A 27,133-nucleotide genomic window follows, 5' to 3' on the forward strand; every position below is an offset into this window, starting at 1 on the left:
CAAGTTCTGTCCATGGTGGTGTCCAGTTTCAATGTATATCCAGTATTACGCAAAGTGCATCTTGACATACCTCAACTTTTAAGGCAGGAAAGGAACATCTAGGCGGCATGAGCTTTCCTAGCAATGTGAGGAGAAAAGAGAGGTGGTAAGAAACAGCCTATCTTTCTCCAACTCTGAGGCAGGATTTAGAAGTGTCCTGATTTGCATCCTAACTGAAATGCTGCCTCCATTTTTACATGCACAGGGCAAATGCAGCATTTATAGATCTGTTATGCTTTGGAGGAGTAAGAGGTGGAGGGGTGGTGTTGGGAGTGTGAGGAGATTTAGGGTGAACTGGGGGTGGGGTACAAATGAATGTAAGGAGAACAAACATTTTCCTCAAGTCAAGTGTGCCTGAATTACTCACAAGTCCATGAGTCTTTAGAACTAATACCCACAAACAACAACAACACTCTATTCCTTAAAGTAGAGAGACACTGATTATTTTTTTATGAGGACTAGAAATTCTGTTGCTAAGATATTGAAATATTTGTAAATCTTAATTTTCCTTGAAAAGACTACCATCTTTCTTTCTCAGCACCTAATACTGCTCTATTCAGAGGCTTGCTCTGGGCATATATGCATGGCAATTGTAGCCAGAAGAAATACTAAAATACTAAATACTAAAAAAAGAACCAGCTTGGAAATTGCTATTGCCCTGTCAGCAATGGGCTTCGGAAAGAGGGGGTAGGCATCCCCTTTGCTATGGCCTAGAATTTCCAGGAGAGCAAACTCCCCTGGTTAACCCAGGTCAAACAAGTTGAGATCATTTATCTGGCTCAGGAAAAGTAAACTTAGAAGTCACCCTATATGGAACTATCCAATATTCAACAAGAACACTGATGTCAAGATGACTTTACTTCATTAATATTTGCACAGAGTAGAGAAAGAAGAAGAGAGAATGAATAGGGAAAATGAGTAATTTAGGGTGGGGTGGTGCATGGGTGAAGTTTCATTTTCATATTTTTTTCATGGAAAAAGGAGAAGAGCTATTCCAAGCCATCTTTCCAGCTCCAGGGTGGCACAGATCTTGGAGTAAAAAATAGCAACACCAATCCCAAAGTTAAAACTGAGATCAGGCCAGGATGACACATAGGTTGGTGCTTGTATGTGTTGGAGACTCTTTGAGCTTTTACAACTGTACAGAGGAGGGAAAACCCAAAGATAAATGAAAAGTTTAAAGGGAAAGAATAAATTGCAGTGCTTAAAATAGCCCTGCTTTCAGCTTAGAAATAGAGGGGGCACTGAGATCTGGTTTTATTTCTTTTATGCATGCTGTAAAGAAAGCACCTTTCATGCAATCAAAGCAACAGCTTTCATGCCTCAACCGCCTTGAGGACGGTTCGAGGTTTGGCTTGTTGGTCAGTTTGAAGCACCCGTATAAAAACAGTGGAAGCGGAAATAACTTCCCAAACCACACCAAGCGCTATTTCAGGATGCTTTGTTTAAAAATACTCATTGGTTGGCTCAGTCAGACGAAAACCACAGTTCCGCCCCAAGAAATCATGTATGATGGTCCTCTCTTTGGAAAGATTCCAACTACTCCTTCCTTCTGGAGGAAGAATATTCCAGCTGGTCTTTTATGTGGTCTTCAGAATAAACTGGTCCTGGTTTGCACACTGGGCTGGCCCTCTAATTCACATGGTGGAAGGGTAGTACCTCTGCCTTGCCCACGCACATAACCCCATTTATGATTCGGGTGCTTCATACAAAAGCGGGTACGTACAATGGTTTCATTTGATAAATCTGTCCTCCTCAAAAAAGAAGAGACTCTAGCATACAAGCTATAGGTCTATACAAGGAACATCTGATTTGAAAGGGGTTTACAGATGTTCCAATCAAGGCCAGCCCAAGATATCTTGCTGCCTGAGAAGAACAAGCTGGAGCAACCTCCAAACCTATGTACAAAAGCTGACTAGACTGACCTTCCTTCAATAGTGGTGATGGGACAGCATTCTCTCCACATCTGAATGCGGCAGACTCAGGGGGTGCAAGTACTAACTCTGTCCTTCAACATCTTGCTGCTGCCTCTCAGCATCTGCTGCCTGAGGTGGCAAAACAATGCCATGGCTCTGGTACACTGGGTGGAGACTACACCAGGACTAACTCCAGCACAACTCTATTGCAATCCCTTGCTCAACCAGCAGTAGTCAACGGCCTAAGAGCTGTAAAAACAAAAGCTAACATTGCAATGCCCATGGAGTCCCTGGCAAATCTGCCATTTCACAGCAATCCCAACTCTGTATACTAATAATGCCCCTACATTATCCATGTATGGAAGGCACCAACCATATTTACGTTTGCAATATATAGTGAAAAATGTTTTGATATATCTATGACTATGTTTTTATTGGGCATACAATATTGACAAATTGTTTACTATTCTTGGAAGCCACTTTGAGCGTAATATGGGAAAGCGGCATATAAATAATATTTTCGTTTATGATGATAATCAACACATAGTGATAGTTGAAAGACTCCGTGATCCTAGCATACCCAGTACACATAGGCTCTCAACAAAGAGCACACCATCAGAGCACCAGAAGAAGATCCCGGTGCGTCCACCTTGACAAGCTGCCATGAATAAGGGGATGGGGGCACAGCAAGGAGAACACCGGGGCCCATAGTCCTTTGTGGGAACTATGGACAGCTATGAAAATGGACGGCTCTGAAGTCAGTAATCAGTCAGGGGGACCCATTGGATTGTGTGGCCAGAATCTTTGCTGCAGCACGTTTGAGGCTAAAGCAAGTGCAGCCTTGAGCAGAAAGCTGGATGGGAAACTACTGGAGGCCCTAGGTAGAAGTAGGATATAATTAGGGTGACCATATGAAAAGGAGGACCGGGCTCCTGTATCTTTAACAGTTGTATTGAAAAGGGAATTTCAGCAGGTGTCATTTGTATATATGGAGAACCTGGTGAAATTCCCTCTTCATCACCACAGTTAAAGGTGCAGGAGCTATACTAGAGTGACCAGATTTAAAAGAGGGCAGGGCTCCTGCAGCTTTAACTGTTGTGATGAAGAGGAAATTTCACCAGGTTCCCCATATATACAAATGACACCTGTTGAAATTCCCTTTTCAATACAACTGTTAAAGATACAGGAGCCCTGTCCTCCTTTTCATATGGTCACCCTAAATATAATAATGATGATTTTTAAATTCAGGAGGGCCAGGATCTCTTCTCAATCCTCCCAGAGTGCAGGACACGGAATAATGGACTCAAGTTAAAGGAAGCCAGATTCCAGCTGGACATCAGGAAAAACGTCCTGACTGTTAGAGCAGTGCGACAATGGAATCAGTTACCTAGGGAGGTTGTGGGCTCTCCCACACTAGAGGCCTTCAAGAGGCAGCTGGACAAGCATCTGTCAGGGATGCTTTAGCGTGGATTCCTGCATTGAGCAGGGGGTTGGACTCGATGGCTTTATAGGCCATTTCCAACTCTGCTATTCTATGATTCTATGATTCTATGATTTCCCTATATCGTGGGGGAAGGAGTGGGAGATAGTTTATGAGGCTATCTGTCTTGATATCATAGACCTGAGTTTTCCTATTGTGCTGTGATTGGCTCAGAAGTTAGTCAGAATTCCAGCCTCCATTATGTAATGGATATCTAAAGATGGGAGACAGGGCTAGTTACTCGTCTTTCCTTTGACTCCAGTGAAAGTGTTTTAACTTACAGACCTAACATGATGTTGTTGGTGGGGGAAGCCTAGAATTCCAACTGAGGCCTGCTTCTCTCATATCTCTTTCTCAACTCTGCCCAGTCTCTCCCTTGTGCTGGTGGAGTCTCACTGGCAAAGGGTTTAGGGAGGACTGAGTATTAACGAAACATTTACAGTGACTAAGGGCGTTACTAGACGAGGCTCTAGCGCGCGTTACCTTCCGCAGTCACGTCGAGGCTTCCAGATGACGTTCACGAGGATCCGCCGTTATCCCGCGGTGAAGCCTCTTTCTCCCGACTTTAAAAAAGTGAGTTTTAGGGTGCCTTTTCCTGCTGTCCCGCGGTAATTCGGAGTACGTGTGGGAGGATGTGAGGTCACTGCGGTCGGCACTGGTCAGGAAAAGGCGTGCTAAGGGGGAGTGGTCAGCGGCTTCGGTCAAGCCGCCTCCGCCATTTGCGCGCAGTCCGCCAGCTGGGGCAGCGCGGCGGAGCGGCTTTTTTTTTTTATTTCCCCAGTGACAGTTTGCGCAGGACCGGAGGACCGGAAAAGTGGCTGGTGACTCCTTGCGGTGGGCAGCTACCGTGGCCGCATAATGGCGGTGCTGTACGCTGCCTGTTAGTGTGGGTACCAGGCTGGCAGAGGGCAGAGCTGTTTGTGGGCTGCTGCCATGGCTACGGCCAGATGTGGGTTGGCTCCTTGGGATGGGGCACAGGGCACAGAGGCGATCATCGCTGCCGACACCTCAGAGGCATGATGGGAGATGTAGGCACAGAGTGGCCATGCAGACGATTGACCTCGGGTCATATGACACCCGCCACGACCCCCATCAGGAAGTGAGCGCATCAATGTTGACCCTCAACAGCACCAGCAGCACTTCAGCTGGCACTGGCACTGCCGCCGCTGCCGCCGCCAGGGCCGGCGGCGGCATCGCTGACGGCTGCGCAAGTTTGCGGTCTTTCGGACGTGCGCAAACCGTGCAGCGAGCGGAAAAAAAAGCCGCGGCAATCAGGCCGGTGTGGCTGCGCAACCGTTCTCGCGGCGGCAGCAGCACAACCGGCGCAAACTTCCGCCACAAATCGAAGGCAGGTGTGGAGCATGAGGCGTCACGGCTGAACGGGAAAAGCCGCTTTCACCGCTCCTCAACGACGGAACACCCGGTAGGTCTAGCAACGCCCTAGGAATCAATATACAGTGCTATTGTATGGTGCCTGGCCAACTTCAGGAGCTATGCTATGGCTCCTGTTCCAGCTGCAAATAATCTCTCTCTCTCTCTCTCTCTCTCCCTCTCCCCTTCCTTCCTTCCTTCTGAGAACACATAATGCTTGCTACTTCAACAACATGCCATTTCCTTTGGAACAAACTCCTTTTGCCTCTGAGGTGATGCCCCAGCTTTTCAATGCCCTCAGGGATCCAACATAAATAGAACGTGTTGTTAGGGTTTGTTCTTCCTGTTCTGCATGTTCCTGGACAGAAATGGAGCTGCTACATAGATGTGTACAATATTTTGTTTTTAAAGAATTTTAATTTTTTTTTCTTGTTTAGGATTTTACCTGTGTCTAAACGATGTGCATGCGTGTAATTTACTTTACAAAATGATAGAAATCTAAAATAGGCTGTCACACTGAAGTTCAATCTCATTGACTACAGCTCTCTCCTGCTCCATAGCCCCTGGGATCACCCAGCCTTTTATGCAAATGCTAACTCCTTTGGTAGGAGATCACAAGAGCAAGATTTGCATTGTCTGGTCTGAGTCTCCTTCCTCCCATTCCCAGGGCTGAGCTATGAGCTTTCCATTTCTGGTGTGTATGTGTGTGTGTGTGTGTTTGGGCCAACCCTAATCCCCTCCAATTCCATTTGGGGAACGTGTGAATGTTTTTAGGGAGTAAATTCTCTTCGGATCCACTAGGTCTTCAACCACATTCTCAGACTTTTCCAAATTCGTGTTGGCAAAGGAGCACGACCCACAGCTAGGCTACATTTTCACTGCACTGCTTTGGCAAAAGGCCACCATTATTATTATTATTATTATTATTATTATTATTATTATTATTATTATTATTATCATCTCTGCCATAATCCAAACCTTCCTAAAATGAGAAGCTGGACACAAAAAGGGGCAGCGATGACTTGGGCAGGGCACGAATGGTTTCTAGGCCAGCTGTTCCTTCCTTCAGTTGCCAACAAAATACGGGGGGGGGGCAATTTTTTACTTCCCCCTCCCCAAGTCCTAGATGGCAAACGTTGCTTTGTGGTGGGCGCAAGCAGCTATTTTGCCGCAGAAAAGTTCTGCAGAGTTCAGGCTGATGCAAGAAAACTTTTCCACATTGCTAGTTCCTCAATAAATATGAGGCAATGACTTCTGATAATCTGTGTTTCTCTTGATTGCTCTCTTTCCTGCCAGTAATAAGGCACTTTATATAATCTCACCTGCAGAAAAAAACCACATCCCCACCCCTCAACCCCGGTTTGAGAGACAAGGGATGACGTAACAGCTCGAGAGTTTCCATATAGGGTGTTGGTGCTGTGCAGCAGAGCTAAGCCTCATCTTAACTAATACCCTCAGGCAGGTTTGTTCCTGTGGAGTTTATGCAAAGCTTCAAGCTGCTAACTTTATAGGCTGTTTTCCAAGAGACACCTAAAAATATTGTTGCGTTACCCACAAGTGCATGATAATATCACACCGACATACATCGTACATGTTCAATTGTTCATCCTTCCAGGTGTCTGGAAATGCTATGCCTACAATTTTCTAGCACAGGGGATTCTGTGCTTGACAGGTCTACACGTTGGCAAGGTGCATCACCCTCCACTGGCTGTAGAGAAGTGACAAGGACCTGGAGCAGAAGGGGAAAGTGCCAGCCTGGCTCAGTTAAGTCAACCTAGTGGCTTCCCTGAGCGACAAGCTGCCTCGGAAAAGGCGTCTGCCTCAACAGCACACCTTGCAGATATATATCAAGCAGCCATATGGGATTGGCACTTTGAGCTCACCTGATTCCCAGGACCAAGAGCATTCTGGTCTGTGGAGTTAGATCCCATTTCAAATTACCAAGCCATATTTTTAGTGGCTAGTATTCAAATTAAATAAATGTCTGCCCTGTATACTCTAGACATGGCATATTAATCACATCCACAATTGTTGTTTTTAAAAGGTAAGAGAAAAAAATGGCAGCCTTAGCTTCAAAGTGCTATTGCACCACTAGTTAAATTGGGTTTTTACACAACATGTCAGAACACTACTGTGGGGGAGGTGTTAGTAGCAGGAGGTGACGCATTGAAATTCATGTCAAAAGTTAAATGCACTGGTAGGAACGAGCAGCTGACGAAGGAGACAGGCAGCAGCCATGTTGCTTGAGGCTTTTGTCTGGGTGTGGGGACACCGAGATGCGAGTGACATAGATCATAGAATCATAGAATAGCAGAGTTGGAAGGGGCCTACAAGGCCATCGAGTCCAACCCCCTGGATTGGGCCCCTGGACATGAACTGGATTGGGGGACAACTAGACGCAAATAGGCTTGAAATGGGCAAACTGGCCAAGACTTATTTGGGGAGAAGTCAGAGCACGGACAAGACAATGAGCAAGCAGGCTGGAAGCATTGTCAAGAGCCCCAAATGGTAGCCGTTCCTCCCTGCTTCCTTTGACAAGGGGTGCCTGGTAGGAGATCCCCAAAAGGGGAGGAAAGCAAGACGTGATCTCCTAATAGACCAACGTGGCTACCTATGATTTCCTTTTGTAGAATGCAAGTGTAAGATGCATCCTCTTTTCCCCTTCATGTGAAAGCTGCAGAGCAATTCTTGACAGAAGAAAATTAGAACAATCCCATGTGGCTGCTTGATATATATCTGCAAGGTGTGCTGTTGAGGCAGACGCCTTTTCCGAGGCAGCTTGTCGCTCAGGGAAGCCACTAGGTTGACTTAACTGAGCCAGGCCGGCACTTTCCCCTTCTGCTCCAGGTCCTTGTCACTTCTCTACAGCCAGTGGAGGGTGATGCACCGTGCCAACATGTAGACCTGTTCACATAAACGTTTGATGTTTAGCTATAGCCACTGAATTAAATAAGAACCAAAAAAGATTGCACAAAAATGTCGGGACATTCAGAATTTGATTATTTATTTATTATCATAAATTTCAAAAAGCTTAAACATTTGACATTAGAAATATATATTTTGAAGAACCCAATTTCTATTCCTTTTTAAATTAACCTTTAAGTCTTATTGATGAATCTTAAGCCCATTTTAATGTTACGTATGTTCTCCAAAGCTCCCCACTCCCCACTCTGTATTCAGGAGTATCCATCACTGAAAATGCTGTAAATAAATAAAAATAACATTAACGTAATTTTTTTTCCCCCCAGCGAAAAGCAAAAGTTAGCATTTTACTCCACCCCCGGTATTAGAAATCATATCTGCCTTGATAACACCATTAAGTTATCACGGTTGCTATGAAAACACATTCTAACCTGATACTCAGCACTGTTGATAACATGATCAGAAGCTCCCATGAGCCTGTGGTCCAGCTGAGAGAGAAAACCCAGAACTCCCTTAACACTCTCTGTTGCACTTGGTAGCTTGAACTAATGGAAAAGTTCAAGTATATCCATCACCATATCACATGCACATTGCACACAGGGGAAAAGCAAAACGAAGGACATTTTGCATTCTGCACAGAGTCACAAGAGAATGTAAATCAGTGTCACTAACACCCCCTCCTCGGCAGAAGGTAAGCATCTGAAAGAGCAGTGATTTGATGGAAGGATCAAGTAACCACCTGAAATAAACTTTGAAAGGTTTTGACCGTCCTTTAATAAAGGCTCTTTCACATGAAGGGGAAAAGAGGATGCGTTTTACACTTGCATTCTACAAATGGAAATCATAGGTAGCCACGTTGGTCTATTAGGAAACCCAAAATTACAGTCATACCTTTATTATCAAATACCTATAAAGGTTTAGGATCTTTCGTCATGCCTAGGTTTTTCTCGCCAATCTCCCTATTGTTTTGCTTAATGTCCAGCCTGAATAAGAATTCTGGGGTAACTCAAAAGGTTTGCTCACCACTCTGCAACATTTTAGTTGATCTCGATGAACTGCAGAGGCCACCAGTGAGGGAGGAAGCAGCAGCCAGGCCCCTCTCCACCATGCCTGGGTCCAGCTCCAACTGAGAGCCCCCTCCCTCCTGCTACCAACTGTCTCTGGAGAGGCCACCAGTGAGGGAGGAAGCAGCAGCCAGGCACCTCTCCACCGTGCCTGGGTCCAGCTCCAGCTGAGAGCCCCCTCCCTCCTGCTGTCACCTGTAACTGCTGAACTTTCCAACTAAGATTGTAGTGCCTGAATTTGCTTTCCTTTCCCTCCTCCTCCTCCTCCCTCCCAATCCCCTTTCCTTTTGTGTCATGTCTTTTAGATTGTAAGCCTGTGGGCAGGGACTGTCAAGAAATACTTTTGTAAGCCGCCATGAGAGCCTTTTTTGGCTGAATGGTGACATAAAAATCCTTAAATAAATAAATAAAATAAGATCAACAAAATCCAAAAGCCTGGCTGCAGCTCTTTGATTTACTCTACTGATGGGCCAGTGCCAAAACTAACCCTGAAAATGCTCTAACAACATGCCTAGAGAGGGTCACACGTTGGAACTGATTATGATATTGCAGGAAGTTCTAGCAATAGCTCTTAACCCACAGGGGGAAGTTGTGTGTGGGGGTACTTGGTTCTAGGAGTTGTGGTAAGAGCTTTTGCCACCTTGGAAGAAATAGTCAATTCTAGCATCCTTCCTTACGGAATGCAACATTTCACATTTCCTTGATGGATGGGAGGAGGAAGTGGGAGCTGACTGGCTACATAGGAGTAGCCAAACTGGTCTCATTAATAGACTGGCTATTTATCTATTCCTTTTACCAGTAGGAGAAATCACTAGCAACTTGACCAATGTTCTTCCCTCATACATTAAGTATTATTAAGGCTTGGCACTGTACCTCCAGGTTCTGTGGTTTGATTTGATTAAAAGTGTAGAGTGCTTGTTATATTAAGAGGAGCTTGATAAGAGGCAAAAGGGGCTGACAATTTCATCACGCCTCCTCATTCATCTCCCTGTCAAAACCCATGGAACTAGTCACAAATCCAATGCATGCATTGCATTTATTATTTCTTCTCCTATGCAATGAGAAGCTCTACAGAAACAGGCAATTTGGTTAACAATGGAAGGTGAGGGAAAGCAATGAAGGGATGAATGGCTTGGCAGCGGAGGAGGAGTCGTTTTATGACCCATCAGATAATATATGATCTAAATATCATCTGGGCAAAGTAACACAAAACAGGTTTGTGGTTTTCATGCAAATTATGTTTGTATTTTAAAAATCAACACCTTATTCACCTGTGGAACTCACCTCTATTGGAGGTATTGTTGTTTCCAGCAACAACAGTCCAGACTAAACAGGGTGGGTGGGGTGGACTACTCTGGCTCCCAAATTTTCTTTTTTAGGACCTGACATAGTTCTATCAACATCCTCACCCCCATTTTTTTCCCTTCAGAAAATGATGACTGCAGAGCTATGCGCTGGTTAGAGAAGTCTGCTCTCAGTGACTGATGATGTTATTGCAGGCTTCAACCACATAGGCACATTAAAATTAATTAAAATTAATGCCTTTGATCAACAAATTAGCCCTGAAGTTCACACCCCTTGGGTACCCTTAGTATGTATGGCAAGTTTCATGTGTTTAGATTTCATGGTCTTGGTGCTATGTTACTAGGACACACAGACAGATACGTATCTTCATTTGTTATAGTTAGAAGATGTTTTTAATTTAATTTTTTTATAAAATGTTTATTGTTTTTTAAAAATTGTGAGTTGCCCCTATTTATTATTTATTACACTTATATACCGCCCCCATAGCCAGAGCTCTCTGGGCGGTTTACAGAAATTCTAAAATTGAGATAAAAACAAGTATACAAAATTTTAAATTTTAAAACACAGAACATACACACATAAAGCATTAAAAAAACTAAACATGTGGGTGATTAAGATGTGCTGCCATATGCCTGGGCAAAGAGGAAAGTCTTAACCTGGCGCCGGAAAGATAGTAGCGATGGCGCCAGGTGAGCCTCGTCAGGGAGATCATTCCACAGTCTGGGGGCCACCACCAAAAAGGGCCTGTCCCTCATTGCCACACTCCAAGCCTCTCTTGGCGTAGGCACCCGGAGGAGGACCTTAGATGTTGAACGTAGTGACCGGGTATATTCACGTCGCATCTTTGACTTGAGAGGCAGGATAAAAACACTTTAATGAAAAATAACAGAACAAACGTCATTCTCTCTCTCTCTCAACACAGGTGAGAGGCCTTTTGAATGCCGTTGGGAAGAATGCAACAAGAAGTTTGCCCGTTCTGACGAGTTGGCCCGGCATTTCCGCACTCATACTGGGGAGAAAAAGTTTGGCTGTCCTCTCTGTGAGAAGCGCTTCATGCGCAGCGACCACCTGACGAAGCACGCCCGCCGGCACGCCAACTTCCACCCAAGTATGCTCAAGAGGAGGAGCGGGAGCAGCTCCCGGACAGGATCCGTGAGTGACTACAGCCGTTCAGATGCTTCCAGCCCAACCATCAGTCCCGCAAGCTCCCCTTAGACCTGCCTGCACTGGATGCCAGCACTTTGCTCTTGCAGTTTTTATCTCTCTCTCTCTCTCTCTCTCTCTCTCTCTCTCTCTCTCTTTGGAGTTTTATTTGCATTGCACACTTTGCTTAGTGTTTTTAAACAGATACTTTTGCTTCCTTTTGTTTTAAACCAACAAAAACAAAATATGTCGTCTTCTCTCACTGCAACCCCAGGGCAGAAAATATTTGGCACAGCAGAACTAATCTCCTACACCGAAGGGCCTCCCGTCTGTGTCCTTGCCAGCAAATGATTCCTGGTCAGGAGTTTCTGTTGTTTTTTTCTTCGAAGCCTTAAGAAGATGCTCCTGTTAGTAGTTTTTAAACACGCAAACACACACACACACACACACACTTAAAAAGACATTTGCTCAGGTGACAAAGCGAATTTTGTAGAAAGAGATTGCAAACCAGGAATGCCTCTACAGCTAATTCAACCGGGTTGATTTCCCCACCACCGCCTCCTCCCATCTTTCTCAGGGATATATATTTATGTAACACAGTAAGTACAAGGAAGACACACCCGCCTGCAGCCTCGCTTGGAAAACACATTTGCACTCAAAACAGCGGCGTTGAGTTCTTTCACACACTGAGGAGGAAACCAGTGCTGGATTTTGTGCTCCAATGGTTTGGTTTCACAGCTGGTATAAATACACTTGGGGAAACAGGACCGCATATGGCATGCCCCTCTACTGTTTCGTTCAGTTGCTCTTATTTTTCTCCTCATTCTTCATGTCGCTTCACACTGAGATGATTGTATCACCACCAGCTTCCTGTTGCAAAAAGTTTGTCTATGAAGTTCAATACTTTTTAAAAATTCGTTTTTGGGGTATGGCGGGATTTGTTTTTGATTGTTTTCAAAAAGTAACAACAATGAACTAGATGCCTTAATCACATTTTCTAAATATAGGTAAATGTATTTACACTGGGAAACAATTTATTTAAATACAAATCCTGCTTTTGAGGCATTACAACTTGGAGTCCTGCAGGGAGGTTTCCTGTGGAAGACTCATGGAAATCAATGAAGTGTGCCTAGGAGAACCTCCTGGAGTTTCACGCCCCCATGTCCCTGAGCCTCTGCACTGTTAGTCGTCTATTACATGACTAACAAAAATAGGCACGCAGTCTGTATCAACTTGAACATTTCTTTTCCTACACCTGGGGAAACTGTGTATCTAAATTCATCAAAACTTTATCAAGGTACTTGTTGTTGCTATAAAGAATCCAGGTCCCAGAACTCTTCCAAACAGTCCTGCATTGTAGCTCTATGGTCAGTAAGTAATAAGATGAAACCAAGAGGTAGAAACAAGCTCTCTTACTTGGAAAACAAAACAAAACAAAACTTGCATCTAGAAAGTGTTACAAACATGGTGTTTTAGCTCAACATTACTTCCGATTTCTCCTATAGCCCTAGCATTGTGTACAGTCTGACTGAACACACACACATAGATAGATATAGATAGATATAGATCCTCCTCCACAATCAGCGAGTCAAGGGTTCCTCAGACACGCTTCCCATTTTCTTGACTACCACAATGCTCATCCTCCTACAGATCTCACCTCACATCTCTAGGTTTTGATCCACAAGAGGATCGTCTTCATCCACAGTGTGACTGGCCACTCTGGTCACATCCTATAGTGGCTACCTTAAAAAAAAAAAGGATTTCTGACCATTTCAAAAACAAACTACTCAACTCAGCAAGAGAGATCTGTGTGCATAAGTAGACTTCCATGTGCATTACTGGTGTAGAGGTGCATTTTGATGAAACTTTGGCTTCACTTAACTGGCTGAAAGCATCTTTTGATGTGCATCTACATCCAGGGCCACAGTTGTTATGCACTTACAGCTGGATCAGGCCCAATAAATACAGAGGTGCTTTAACCAGAATTTGGTCTATGCTTTCCAAATTGGAAAAAAAAGCCAACAAGAATGTTGGGAACTTTTTAAAAAGACCTTATTGTTGGCTTGGCAGGTTCCGATGCTGTATATTCAACATTCAGGTGCTTTTTTCTGTGATCATGTTCCCTTTCTTTCTTTTCTTTTTTTTTACAATACTGTAAATATAAATGCAGTCGACTGTAGCATAGTAAAACAAACTCCAAAACCCAAACTGCTGTTTACAATAGGTGTAATCCTCTCTACATTCCAAAAGTGTCTTAACCAAGATCTTCCTGCTTTGCAATAATTCCGTTTTGCCAGATTGTTTAAAAACAAAACAAAAATGTACTGTATATTAATTGTCAGAGGAAAATAATATGTTATCAATTTAAAAAGTAGTTTCTAGGTACATGCAAAGATTGCTCTGTGTATCAGGCACACTTCCCACTGTGCTGCCACCTATTATACAAACACAGGTCAAACTCTAGATATTCCAGTATTTCATGGGCATTGGTTTCAAAGCTCACCTTTGGGCTAGGCAAAGCTTCTCGGTGTGGATTCATAACCATATGCAGGGACAACACACCAATTTGGCTACCATTATGGGTGGGCAACATCTCGTTCATTTTCTACACCTTGAGAGGGTTGGGGAAAGCACTGCATTTTGTTTCTAGAGGTAAGGCAATCATATCCCAGACAGCATTCAATGAGATTGGCCATGTGAGGCAACTCAGATAATAGAAATTCAGGTTCCAAATCATTCTGGTAGGTAAGGATGGAAGTAGGAATCAGTTGTAGTATTGAGAAGAATCCAGAAAAACTAAAAAGGAATATTAATTGCCCATTACAATAAATTCTTGCTCGGAACACAGGTAACATTGGGGATCAATTAGATAAGAACTGGTATTTACATAATAAGTGGGATATAAAAGGGCAGTAAAATCTAATCTAGCCACATTACCTTCTGTTATGAAGTTACTGAAGAGGACATTATTATATTTCCAAGGGAACCATATTTCTCTTCCCTTACCTGCGCAGTTTGAAATTGCAATAATGAATGGTACTATGCTTAGAAGCTTCTCTCCAAACAAGGGCTAGCCCAAGTGCACAAGCAACCACAGTTATATTTTAGGGGTGCATAATGAAGCTGTATTTGGTTCAAGAGAGACGCCATGCGTGATCCAAGAGTGATGCCAAAGAGTTAATGATGGTGCAAGTTCAAAATAATTGCCCATGGGGTATCCCAACCCTGTTGGATCACTTAAATGATGTTGCCTTATACTGGGAGACCCCGTGGGTCCCTCTAGCCCAATACTGTCTATTCTGACAGGCCATGGCTCTCCAAGTTCCTTTCCACCCTCACTTCCTGAGAGGCCAGGGATTGAATCTGGCACCCTTGTGCATGCAAAGCATGTGCTCTACCGTTGGATCCTGTCTCACTGCCACTCCCATAAACCTGCTTATGGTCTCATTAATCTCAATGTAACATAAAAGTACATATATGTCAGGATTGTGGCCCTAGATATAAAACAAAAGGGAAAGCAGTATATATTTATTTATTTGGGATATTGCTAATTTAGGATTTGGAGGAAGCATGAACAATGCTTCTGATGTGCCTCTAGGATTTTAAACCAACCAACCAACCAACCAACCAACCAATTTCCGTTCTTTGCAACTTCATATATCATAGTAAACGTAATCAAAACACTCAGGGTTTGCTAATAACAGACTCCTGTCTAATGACAGAGAGGACACAAAAACCTCATTTTAGCCTTTCTGGGAACTCTTTATTATGGTAAACTGCACCCAATTTGACACAAATTCTGTTTTAGTTTTTTAAATGGAGCAAGTTATGAGCAGATGCATTTTCCTCTTGTGTTTTTTCTTCTTTTTTATCTTAAACTATTTGATTCTATGTAGCAGTTATCTGAAAAGTTGTCAAGACCTCCTGTGCAAAAAATTATAAAGCATTAATCTCCAGGGGTTTTCAGCTTCATGCTTCTTTGGCTATGTCTGTTCTTGAGCACATCTGCAAACTCTGTTGTGAAGTGAGCACATGGCCAGTGGACATAACCGCTTGTTCTGCCCCACACTGTGGGTGGTATGTGCAGATGAGCTGTCGACCTGTGGGATGAGTCCATTACTGCATTCAATCAGGAGAGTGTCATTGTCAGGTTGTTCCATCCTTCATGGTCCTCCCCCCTTAAACATGTATATTCTTTCATTTTACAATGCCACCCTTACAGCAGCAGGTACAGACACAGCTTTAAGGTGTTCTGCAGTGTTGCAATCCAGCCCAATAAACAACGTGGAGACTTCTCCACAGAAATTTTGCAATGGTTCCAGGCATGCATGTGCTTGGAACAGAAAGATTCAGTCAAAAATTAGAAGGTAGTGGACCCACCATGGACGGCTTTAAAAACACAAGGCGATGCTCAGAACAGTTCCAAGAATAATCACTACATCCCAATTCCCTGGTGGGTTAACCACCACAGTATTCATTTGAATCCAAGTAATGGTAGTTATTGAGGATCACCTCTGCTCAGTGGTGCAGTTGGGGCTGGACCCTGAGGCCAAAGTCCAGGACACTGCAGCCCAGTTCCCCTCAATCAATATCCAGAGAGCAACAGGTGATGGAGGTCACAGCAAACCAGGCTGGCATCAGCATCTGGTCCAGCGTGGACATGCCGGGGTCCACCAGAGCTGATGCTGCTTGATGCAGTATCCTTTCTTCTTATTTTTAAAGGACATTTTATAGTCAGGGGCAGCCAACCAGGCATGTACATAACATGTACGGATGTTCATTTTTATTATCCTTTACTTTAAAATATATATATTATCCTTATGTGGAAATACTGCTGATTCCCACATTAATGTGTTTCGCATCAGGGCAGCAGAAGCAAAATCCTTTTTATTTCTGTAGTCATGATAGTACCATGATTTAAACAAGTTTAAAATGTGACACTACACATTCATAGAGTGTTTCTTTTTATGGGGTTTGGCAAACTGGTTCTCCTCTTGAGCAGATCAGGAATGTAAAAGCACTTGGTGGGGTGGGGAGAGAAGAGAAATGTTAGTCGTGTGCTTCACAATGGAAGTAATAAAGATGGCCATCTAAAGACCCTGCCCCATAAGACCATTAAATCCAGGGTCTAAAATAGCTGAGCTTCATTACTGCCTATGCTGTGTCGTAGGAACAGTAATCTGGCCGAGCTGCTATCCTGCACCAGTGATCCAAAGACGACCCGTATTAGAGGCAGTCTCCACAAATGGCAGAGACAGTCAAAGCCAGCCCTGGGTTTGAGGGGTCCCTGGGCAAAGTCCTCTGATAAAGCCCCTCCTCTGTCAGTGAGCTCTGGTGGTCTTACTTGTATGCTGAGATGCTAAGTTTGAGCCCCCTTAAAATTTCCTGCATGCCCAGAGCTACATTATGTTGCTTGGAGTACCAGGCCAAAAAGAAAAAAAGAAAGAAAAAACTGAGGGGGCTCCATGGCACACATTGGGTCTGGGCTTTGCCTAGATTCTGGAGCCCTGTCGGCTGCACAACGTTGCCAGGTCCTGACGCCACAGTACCTACATAACAGGGAGTAAAATGGTTCTTGCACTGAGCAACTTTTGGCTGCAGGTCAAAACTTGCATGACTGAATGCTCTCCAAAAATACATCCCTGGGATATAGAATACCAGATGGCAGGGAGAAAGCCTGGCCTAGCTTTCGATGAGCTGGGAAGAGTAGTTTCTCCATGGGGGAGCACTCAGACAGCCAAGCACCTGCAGTCTGAAGTGGTACTGGCTGAAAACAGTTTTGCCACCTGCATGACTGTGTAGGCCAGTTATTGGTTGTGCCATCAAGAATACAACAAAAACATACTGAGCATGGTATTCTGATGTCTACTTGACGTTGTGTTGACATATTCATGGGGAGATTATTGGGACATCATGACCATTTGTTTGAATGCTGTGATAGATCTATGATGCATAATGAGTTCCTGGGTCATTAGATCCTGGAACACACATGAAATGTGGCTTGAGGAAGGATGTGATGGGCCATGATCTACATGTGCATCAAAAATATTCTGGAGCATTCAGATGAATTATTGCTATTCTAAAACCTTTCCTCTCATAAAAACAACTTAATTCATCCCCCACTCCTCACAATGCCAAACTCTTCTCCCTCAGGTCTTATTTGTCTGACCCTACCATCAGACAACTCTGTCGAAACTTTATTGTTTAATGTGTTGGTTTGTATCCCAGTTTAACTAAATACCTGGGCTCTTGACAGTCTAACTAGAGAAATTCTAGACAGGAGGGCTCTGGCTAATGGATGGCCCCACTTTTCCCATCTAGTTTTTCCTTGCTTCTTCCCTTGCCATTCTTAATCGATAGTTGTTTACAATTATATCCTGGGATTGATGTGTGGCAAAATATATACTGATAACTGAACACTTATAGATGTTCAACAGGATCTCTGCATTTTACACTCATTTACTGTAATAGATGGCCTCCTTTACGGCATAAATCTCACAGTAAGTTCCAGCCCTGCAGCCTTCCACTGGGGACTTTAAACTCTCTTAACAATTTGAATTCTTTGTAAATATAACCTAAGTCTCAAGTGTAGAATTAGGTTGCAGGGCATGGGCACATGAGGCCCTCATCCACTTAGGCAATTCTAGCTCACCCCTTAGCTTCATCCAAGCAACAGTGGTAAGAGTTCTAGAAGTTAAATCCATGTGAGTTATGCATTCTTCTGGAAACAAGCTTTATGTATTGAAGTGTAAGGAAAACAAATTCTGTATATAACTATGAAGCTTGCCTTCTTGCAATCATTTATTTTGCTAGTTTGAACAGGCAACACCTGCACACTGATTGCCTTACTCCCATGTAGAACTTGAAATGAAAATTTTAAAAATGGAAGCGATCTACTGGGATTTTTATGCAGGTTACCACTGAAGGCCAGTATGTACTATTAGCAGAACCAGGTAATAAAGTTCTTCCTGGACTGTACCACTTTGGGGTGCAAATAGGGTGTGTGTGAAGGTAGTTTTCCTGTTTGAATGTTACTGACATGTCAAGCAGGAATGTTCAGCTTAGCCTTCTCAGAAATTTTACTTTTTTATGTGCTGGGCTGTGGTTTATTTTTAATGGGAGAGCATTAAAAATTTGCAACCACTGCACAAGCGGTACTGTCAGGAAAAAGAGTTACCACTTGATCTGGCTGATGGTATCAACAGCCCCTTTTGAATTGAATGAAACAAAAAATTGTCCTCTCGTGCATGGCTCTCTACTTTAACGGGTTGTGCAGATGAGCTCTTGGTGTCCTGTGCCGGTTGAATGCACCAGGATGCCCGCCAGAGTACAGTATAATAGCCTCCTGCACATTAGGGATGGTAATATAGTCCAGGCAGGGTGGAGGAAAAGGAATAAGCCGTGTTTATTTGTCCCCCATTGTATCCAAGTCCAATATATATGGAAACATATCCTTATTTCTCCCTCACTTGAGAGAATGGGTGGGTTGGGAACTTCAGAACAAGTCTGGGTATTCATTTCTGGGTATTCAACTAGTGATGAGCCCATTTAACCTTGGTGAAGTAAAGGATTTGAAACAATCCTCTGTTACTTAGGGCTGGTCTATATATTTCACTCAACAAAAGGAAATGCCAACTCATAATAACCTGTCACCCTCCCCCTCTTCCTCCTTATCATCATCATCATCATCATCATCATCATCATCATCATCATATGTAGAACAATCAATAAACACACTCTACTTCCACATTACAAGGGGTATATCACCATCAGCACCACACACACACCAGCACACAGGGTGAAAACACATCAGCACCAGCACCCCCAGGAATGTGTGGCACTAGCATAGATATGTCCATGCGATGAGGAAGTAGGACGTGGTTATTGGTCTGACAAGTTATTCATCTAGGGATAAACATTTTGCTCTCATTCCCTTAATAGGCTTGTCTTTCAAATTGCCTTCTCAGTATTTGTTACCCTTTTCCACCCCACCCTCTGGTATGGATGGGTGAGAAATTTGTGTGGTTTGTATTTCAATGCGAACTTAACAAATTTGCACGTCGCAAACCTAAATATGAACCAGAATGCAGTTTACTGTCAAAATCCATACATTTCCGAAGTTGGTAATACAGTCTGCAATTTTTTTAAAAAAAAAGTCTAAAAAAATTGCATACATTTAAAAATATGGGCACAAAAAATTATATTTGAAACTATGTAGACAAAAATGCTATATTCAATGAAAAATATGAAATATGTGTATGGTTGAAAATGTGCACCCAAAAATGCATACATTTTTTTGGGGGGGATGCATACAAAGAGTGTATATTTAAATAAATTCAAATAAAAATACATACTTTTTTATGCAGACTAAAATAAAATTGCAGTCCAATGCAGAATGGAAGTCAGGATGGATCACATTTAGCATTGGAAGAATGAGAATCTGAGCAAGTCAAGTTTGACAGATTCACCCATTCCTACAGCCAGTCATCACTGACAACATTTAGATTTTAAGTGGGGGCCCGCAAAATGTTGCAGTATCAACAGCTCCTCCTAGAAGTGTTTCTATTCAGGACTCCCCCGCCTCCAGCCTGGAACAAGAGACCCACGTGGTGTTTGGGGGGCGGGGGCAGAGAACACCTTTTTCTTTTTCTTCCTCCTCCAGAAACCTTCTCTAGAGAAAGCTAAACATCTCAGGTTGAAGGTTGGCAGCAATGTTATGGAGGCAACAGGGCACAGAGAGGTGTTTCTGCAAGGCAAATGCAACTTGTAAAAAATTTGAAGTCACATCTCGGTTGAAGCTATAACTGGTATACTGTGTATAGTTACTTGTGCAGAAATATATAGAGTGATATAGATATATATTCTCTGTGTGTAAGTACATGAATGGAAGTATGTGGATATTTTACATGTTTACATACATATCTTCACTTTGGGATGAAAGATGAGAACTCGTCATCATTTCCCCCCTTCTCAGCAGCACCTCAATGCTTTCATGGGTCACTTTTTGGGATTTTTTTTTAATGAATCACTACAATGAAGTATTGCAGTTGTACAGCCATGTGTCGATCTCTACTTGCTCTGCTGTAATCTTTTGGTGGTGTTGTTTTTTAAAAAATGTTTTTGTACTGCATAGATTTATATATTGTGACAAGTTTCCTACGCAACAAACAGAAAAGAAGACAACTAACAAATGTCAAATGTCAACTTGTATGCATGATTAGTGATGTTTGCATTTCTAAATAAAGTTGATGATTAAGAGACATTTATCAATTTGCTCCTACATAGCATTCAGAGTATATCTGTATCACAGACCTGGTTTAATAGTCATTCCCTCTTCACAATCCACCTGGAATTTCTCCTGCACAAGCTCTATTGAAAGCAATGGTGGCTGCACAAGAGCATGGCTGGGCCTTGACAGTCTTTCTAAATTTTAAAAAAGCTATAAAGACTGATCGCTCCCGGCAGGCTGACCCAGTCGAATTTTAAGATGTCTGGCTGTTATTTTAATAATGTATTAGTTTTATATGTTTTTAATCACTTTTATGTATTTCATAGTATTTTTGTATTTGATGTTGTTCCCTGCCTCGATCTAGAGGGAGAGGCGGGTAAGAAATAAATAAAATTATTATTATTATTACTACTATTATTATTCATTTCAGTGTGACTTGTACAAGATAATTTCCAGGTGGATTGCTCTCAAAGCCACAGAATGTGACATATTTAACTTATTTACAATATTTGAACATGTAGGCTGCAATCCTAAGCATACCTACTAGAAACTAAACCTCTAGAACTCAGTGGGACCTATCTCAGGGTCAACATGCTTAGGGTCATGTTATTAGTTACAATGAAAGAAACACAAAACCACACTTCTAGAACTTCAATTCCTGAGAAATGTATCTGGGCAACTGTCACTGCCCAGATACAATAATGTTAGCAGCTTCCACACCCAAACGCCCACACATTTGAATGCATATACTGTTGGCAGGTAGTTCCTGCCTTGCCCTTGACTCAACACGTTATCATTAACTCTGTAGGGACTTGGCCTGCATCCATCTATGCTGAAGATAATGAATGTGCGACTGACAACTGAGCCGTTGCTTAACCTCTGGTTTTCAAGGAAACAACCCCAGAGCGTGTCCACCTACTGTTCACTGGAGACTAATTAAAGCTACAACAACACAACAGCACAGGAAAGAGTGATGGCATAGAAGAACAGAGACTGAAACACAATGGAGAAAAAAATCACTACACTCTATGTGACAATATTGGCTTTGCTCCCCAACTTACCATAAAAAGAATCCATCCAGTGAATTTTGACTTTGATGAACACTTAACTATACTGAACACCACCTGTCATCTAATCTACACTATAAAATTATATCAGCTTTATACCAGGTTAAACAACCTGGTTTCCTTTGAAAAATTCCAGGAATTGCAGTTTGGTGGGGATATTGAGAATTATTTGTTATACATTATTATACCTCCCTCCTCACAGAACTACAGTTCCCCAAAATTTCCTGGAGAGCGCCAATGATTGTAGAAGAGACCCCATAAAATCAATCTTATCCCCATGTCATCAGTTACCAGTATCCCAGAAACTCAGTCTGACAGGTCCCATTTAGAGTGGCCTGAGGCAATGCAATCTACCAAAATAGGCCATTGAGAAGAGTAATACACCATAATGTGTAAAGGGACTTGTGCAAATTTTCTTCCCAAAGCACGCAATTGATGCAAGTAAAACCCAAAACAAACTTGCACAATCCTTCACCTATTATGGGGTACACACTTTCCACAGCATGGAGATTACACTCAGTACTGGGAAATGAAGTAGCCATAGAATAGAAAGAGGTCCACTGGATTTCGTGAGTCAAACACTCTTTCCCCCTAGACAGCAATTACATAAAAATCCTTGGACCATTTTTTCCCTTAAAAAATCCTCAAGCTCCCCGGAGCACTCTTTCCTACAATAAGATGTCTTTCTTAATTTTACTTTCCCAGTAAAAGCCCATGATTTCTGGTTCTGTACTCAATGGAGAGCAAATTCCATTGAAGGTGGTTTCCATTTAAGCCAGTTAACCTTTTAAGGCTATGCTTTCAACATAATTATACAGGTTTAAAAATACACTTTATATGTTTAATGCTTCCACTCTGTTTTTATAGAAGTTGGATATAGATGACTATTTTACCACATGACCACACTTGTGTGGTAAAAATTCTCCTTATCAATTGGCAAGGTGATATTCTAAGATGGCACAGATGCCCACAGGAAACTTTCTGTAGCATCCTATCCAGTGGTCAGGAGAACTGGTGCAGGTGTTTGGTAGAATGCCTATCAAAACAGTCAGTTGCGTTGGCCAAGACGAGATTATCAAGTGGCTACATGCACATCATGCATATAAGGAATGGGAGTAATGGATTAATGAAGAATTAAAGAACAATGACAGGGGATGTTTGGGGTAGGGGAGAATACCCGTGCACCTAATTCTGCTGAGTACTGTGACTTTCTGTATTCTCCTTGCAATTTCCAATGACATTAGGGACTTATTTACAAGTTCCTTAATCTTACTCCTTAACCTTTACTGCAGCTACACTTGGAATACTGTGTTCTGTTCACTGTACCTAAAAGGTATATTAGGAAAAGTGCAGAAACAGGCAACAAAAATGATCAAGTCGCAGGAGCAACTCCCTTATGAGGAAAGGTTACATAATCTGGGGATTTGCTACAGTAAAAAACATCAATTTAGGTGGGTGACTTTAAAAGGGGGTTAGACAAATTCATGGAGGAATGCCCTATCAATGGCTATTAATCCTGATGGCTATATGCAACCTCCAGTTGATGCAGCGTGCTTATTTACTTCTTCATTATATTTCAATACCTCCCAACAGCTGAAGGTCTCAGCAGTGGCTTGGGAGCATGAGGGGAGGGTGCTCCGGCGCGCCGGTCCTGCTTGTGGGTTTCCCACAAGCAGATGTTTGGCCACTGCGTCAACAGAGTGCTGGACTAGATCGACCCTTGGTCTGATCCAGAAGGGCTCTTCTGATGTTCTTATGTTATTATGGGAGAGGGGTCTGAATGTTGGTGCAGTTGTTCTGCGGGAGGGGAGGAAAAACAGGCTCTTGTCAGGAGCTTGAGTGGAACCAATCTAAAGCTAATCAGCTAAGCGTGCATGTGCACATGCGTGCACACCTGCCCACACACAGAGATGCCTTTGTGTAAATAAAAAGGGCCTGAAGGCCTAGAAACGCAACACCATTAAAGGTGACTACATAATAATCAATAAGAACTTAACTACTTTACATAACTGTAGTGAAAACATCTATAAAGCATAATAGCTGCCTCATCAGAATGCGAAATAAAATATTAACCTACTCAACCTGATTAGGGGAGGAGAGCTTTGAATGAGCATTTTTCTTTCTTTTCTGCTCTGACTTGGCAGAAGCAAATATTCCTTAGGCAGCAAGGGAGAGAGAGGGAGTGATAGAATCATAGAACAGTAGAGCTGGAAGGGGCCTATAAGGCCATCGAGTCCAATGGACTCCGATGGATTCCAGAGGGCTCTGGGGGATTTTCCTGCTGATATGGCCGGTGCTCCTGTCGAAGCCCAGGTCGCTCTGTGGAATGCAGAGATGACTCAAGCGGTTGACACGATCACGCCCAAGCGCCCTCTCCCTCTGAGCAGAGCCCGGTCAGCTCCTTGGTATACACCTGAGCTGAGGGCAATGAAGCAAGAGGGGAGACGGCTAGAACGCAGGTGGAGGAAAACTCGTGCTGGGTCTGATCGAACACGGGTTAGAGCTCACTATCGAGCCTACTCTGTGGCGGTGAGGGTGGCAAAGAGGCAGTTCTTTTCCACCAGCATTGCGTCTTCTCAGTGTCGTCCGGCGGAGCTTTTCCGGGTGGTTCGTGGCCTGTTGCACTCTGGGCCAGGGCGAGAGATGGTGGAACCCTCGGTAGCACGCTGTGACGAGTTTGCACGGCACTTTGAAGATAAAGTCGCTCAGATTCGTCATGAATTGGACACCACACTTAATGCAGCTCCACTAGTAGAGGCGTTCAGAGCACCGTCCAGCTCAGTTTTATTGGATGAGTTTCAGTTATTGAGGCCCGAGGATGTGGACAAGGTGCTTGGCCAAGTCCGGTCGACCACCTGTGTGCTTGACCCTTGCCCCTCGTGGCTCATTACATCAAATAAGGAGGGGATCGCCGGCTGGGTCCAGGAGGTTGTAAATGCCTCCTTGAGAGAGGGAGTGGTGCCGGCCTCTTTAAAAGAGGCGGCAATTAGATCACTCCTGAAGAAGCCTAATCTGGACCCGGAAGATGTTAACAACTACAGGCCGGTGGCTAATATCTCTTTCCTGGGCAAGGTGCTTGAGCGGGTGGTTGCAGGACAACTCCAGGCACTCTTGAATGAAACGGATTATCTAGATCCATTTCAATCGGGTTTCAAGCCTGGTTTTGGAACGGAAACTGCCTTGGTCGCCCTGTGGGATGACCTCTGTCGGGAGAGAGACAGGGGGAGTGCGACCCTGTTGGTTCTCCTAGACCTCTCAGCGGCCTTCGATACCATCGACCATGGTATCCTTCTGGATAGGTTGTCTGAGCTGGGAGTTGGAGGTACTGCATTGCAGTGGTTCCGCTCCTACTTGGATGGCCGATTCCAGAAGGTGGTGCTGGGGGATTATTGCTCTGTGCCGTGGCTCCTAAGCCATGGGGTGCCGCAGGCCTCTATCTTATCCCCTATGCTGTTTAACATTTACATGAAGCCGCTGGGGGAGGTTATCCGGAGATGTGGACTGAGGTGTCATCAATATGCGGATGATACCCAGCTCTACCTTTCCTTTTCATCAAACCCAGGTGAGGCAGTGACTCTTCTGAACCAGTGCCTGGGCACGGTAATGGACTGGATGAGGGCTAACAAACTGAGACTCAATCCAGACAAGATGGAGGTACTGTTAGCGGGTGGTTCATCTGTCCGGTGAGGTGATGTTTGCCCTGTCCTGGACGGGGTTGCACTCTCCCTAAAGGATCGGGTCCATAGTTTGGGGGTGCTCTTGGATCCAGAACTGTCACTTGAGGCACAGGTGAACTCAGTGGCAAAGAGCACCTTTTATCAGCTTAGGTTGATATACCAACTACGCCCTTATCTGGACAGAGATAGCCTAGCTACAGTTATCCATGCTCTGATAACCTCTCGTTTGGATTACTGCAATGTGTTATACGTGGGGCTGCCTTTGAAAACGGTCCGGAAGCTTCAACTGGTGCAAAACAGGGCAGCAAGGTTATTAACAGGGACTGGCCGACGAGACCACATCACGCCAGTCCTTTTCCAGCTTCATTGGCTGCCAGTCCAGGTCCGGGCCCAATTCAAAGTGCTGGTATTGACATTTAAAGCCCTAAACGGTTTGGGGCCAGGTTATCTGAAGGAACGCCTCCTCCCATATGTACCTACCCGGACCTTAAGATCATCTACAGGGGCCCTTCTCCGTGAGCCCCTGCCAAAGGAAGTGAGGCAGGTGGCTACTAGGAGGAGGGCTTTCTCCGCTGTGGCACTCCCGGTTGTGGAACGAGCTCCCCAGAGAGGTCCGCCTGGCGCCTACACTGTACTGCTTTCGTCGCCAGCTGAAGACCTTTTTATTCACTCCGTATTTTAACACTTAATTTTAACTTAAATTTAAATTTTACTGTTTTAACTCTGTATTTTAATCTTATATCAACTTTGCTGCGTGGTTTTATCCTGGTTGCGCTTTTTATACTGTATTTCGTAATTGTGTTTTAACCTGTTGGGTGTTTTACTGTGGTTTTAATTTTTGTGAACCTCCCAGAGAGCTTCGGCTATTGGGCGGTATAAAAATGTAATAAATAAATAAATAAATAAATAAATAAATAAATAAATTAAATAAATAAAAACCCCTGCTCAATGCAGGAATCCACCCTAAAGCATCCCTGACAGAGGGTTGTCCAGCTGCCTCTTGAAGGCCTCTAGGGTGGGAGAGCCCACCACCTCCCTAGGTCACTGGTTCCATTGTCGTACTGCTCTAACAGTCAGGAAGTTTTTCCTGATGTCCAGCTGGAATCTGGCTTCCTTTAACTTGAGCCCGTCTTTCCGTGTCCTGCACTCTGGGAGGATTGAGAAGAGATCCTGGCCCTCCTCTGTGTGACAACCTTTCAAGTATTTGAAGAGTGCTATCATGTCTCCCCTCAATCATCTCTTCTCCAGGCTAAACATGCCCAGTTGTTTCCTTCTCTTCATAGGGCTTTGTTTCCAGACCCCTGATCATCCTGGTTGCCCTCCCAGCACCCATAGAGAGGATGGGTGCTGGGAATATCCCAACAACAAAAACATACACATCTCCAGCCCAATCCAATGCAGCCTATTCTCCCCCAGTGCACTTATATTACTATCCCTTGGAGTATGCATTCATTGTTCATTGTCAGGATGCGTGAACCCCTCCTACCGAAATTTTGCTTGCAGTATTGAACTATCAACACTGTTGTCTTCTCTTATTCCTCAGATGTTTAGCCCGAGGAGGAAGCTCCAGATTGAGTCTGAATTCACTCTAAGCAAAATCTAGTGACAACCTAAATCCCCTCCAAGTAATTCCACTGAGCTGAAATTCCTCTGGCTTTCCTTGAGACTTCTCATTTCATCTGAGGAAAAACCTCCAAATTCTCCTTACATTTTTCTCCAGAAGAAACCTGGTGACAATTCTAGGGATATTGCCCCCCTGATAAATTCCATAAGGGTTATCAAAACAATATTTGTTTTGTGACTGGCCTAAAGTCATCCAGTGAGCTTCATGACAAGTGGGGACTAGAACCAGGATCTTCCGACTCCCAGTCCAACACTCTAGCCACTACGCCACACTGGCTTAGACTTCAGTACAATACT

General features: G+C 43.7%; 1 protein-coding gene across 2 annotated transcripts in view; it reads left to right on the plus strand.

The window, feature by feature from the left end:
• KLF13 (KLF transcription factor 13) overlaps window positions 1-27,133 on the plus strand; it is a 292,039-nt gene that overhangs the window by 24,566 nt on the left and 240,340 nt on the right. Inside the window, exon 2 of one of the 2 annotated variants that reach the window (XR_010026202.1) lies at window positions 11,020-15,264. Coding sequence is in view for 1 of the 2 variants with exons in the window: in XM_063142469.1 (XP_062998539.1) it covers window positions 11,020-11,312 (293 nt within the window). In the remaining variant the exon portion in view is untranslated. Of the gene's footprint in view, window positions 1-11,019; window positions 15,704-27,133 lie in introns of those variants that run through there. The other variant, XM_063142469.1, reaches the window with a different exon arrangement.

Source organism: Elgaria multicarinata, chromosome 16 (genome assembly GCF_023053635.1).
Source record: "Elgaria multicarinata webbii isolate HBS135686 ecotype San Diego chromosome 16, rElgMul1.1.pri, whole genome shotgun sequence".
NCBI lineage: Eukaryota > Metazoa > Chordata > Lepidosauria > Squamata > Anguidae > Elgaria > Elgaria multicarinata.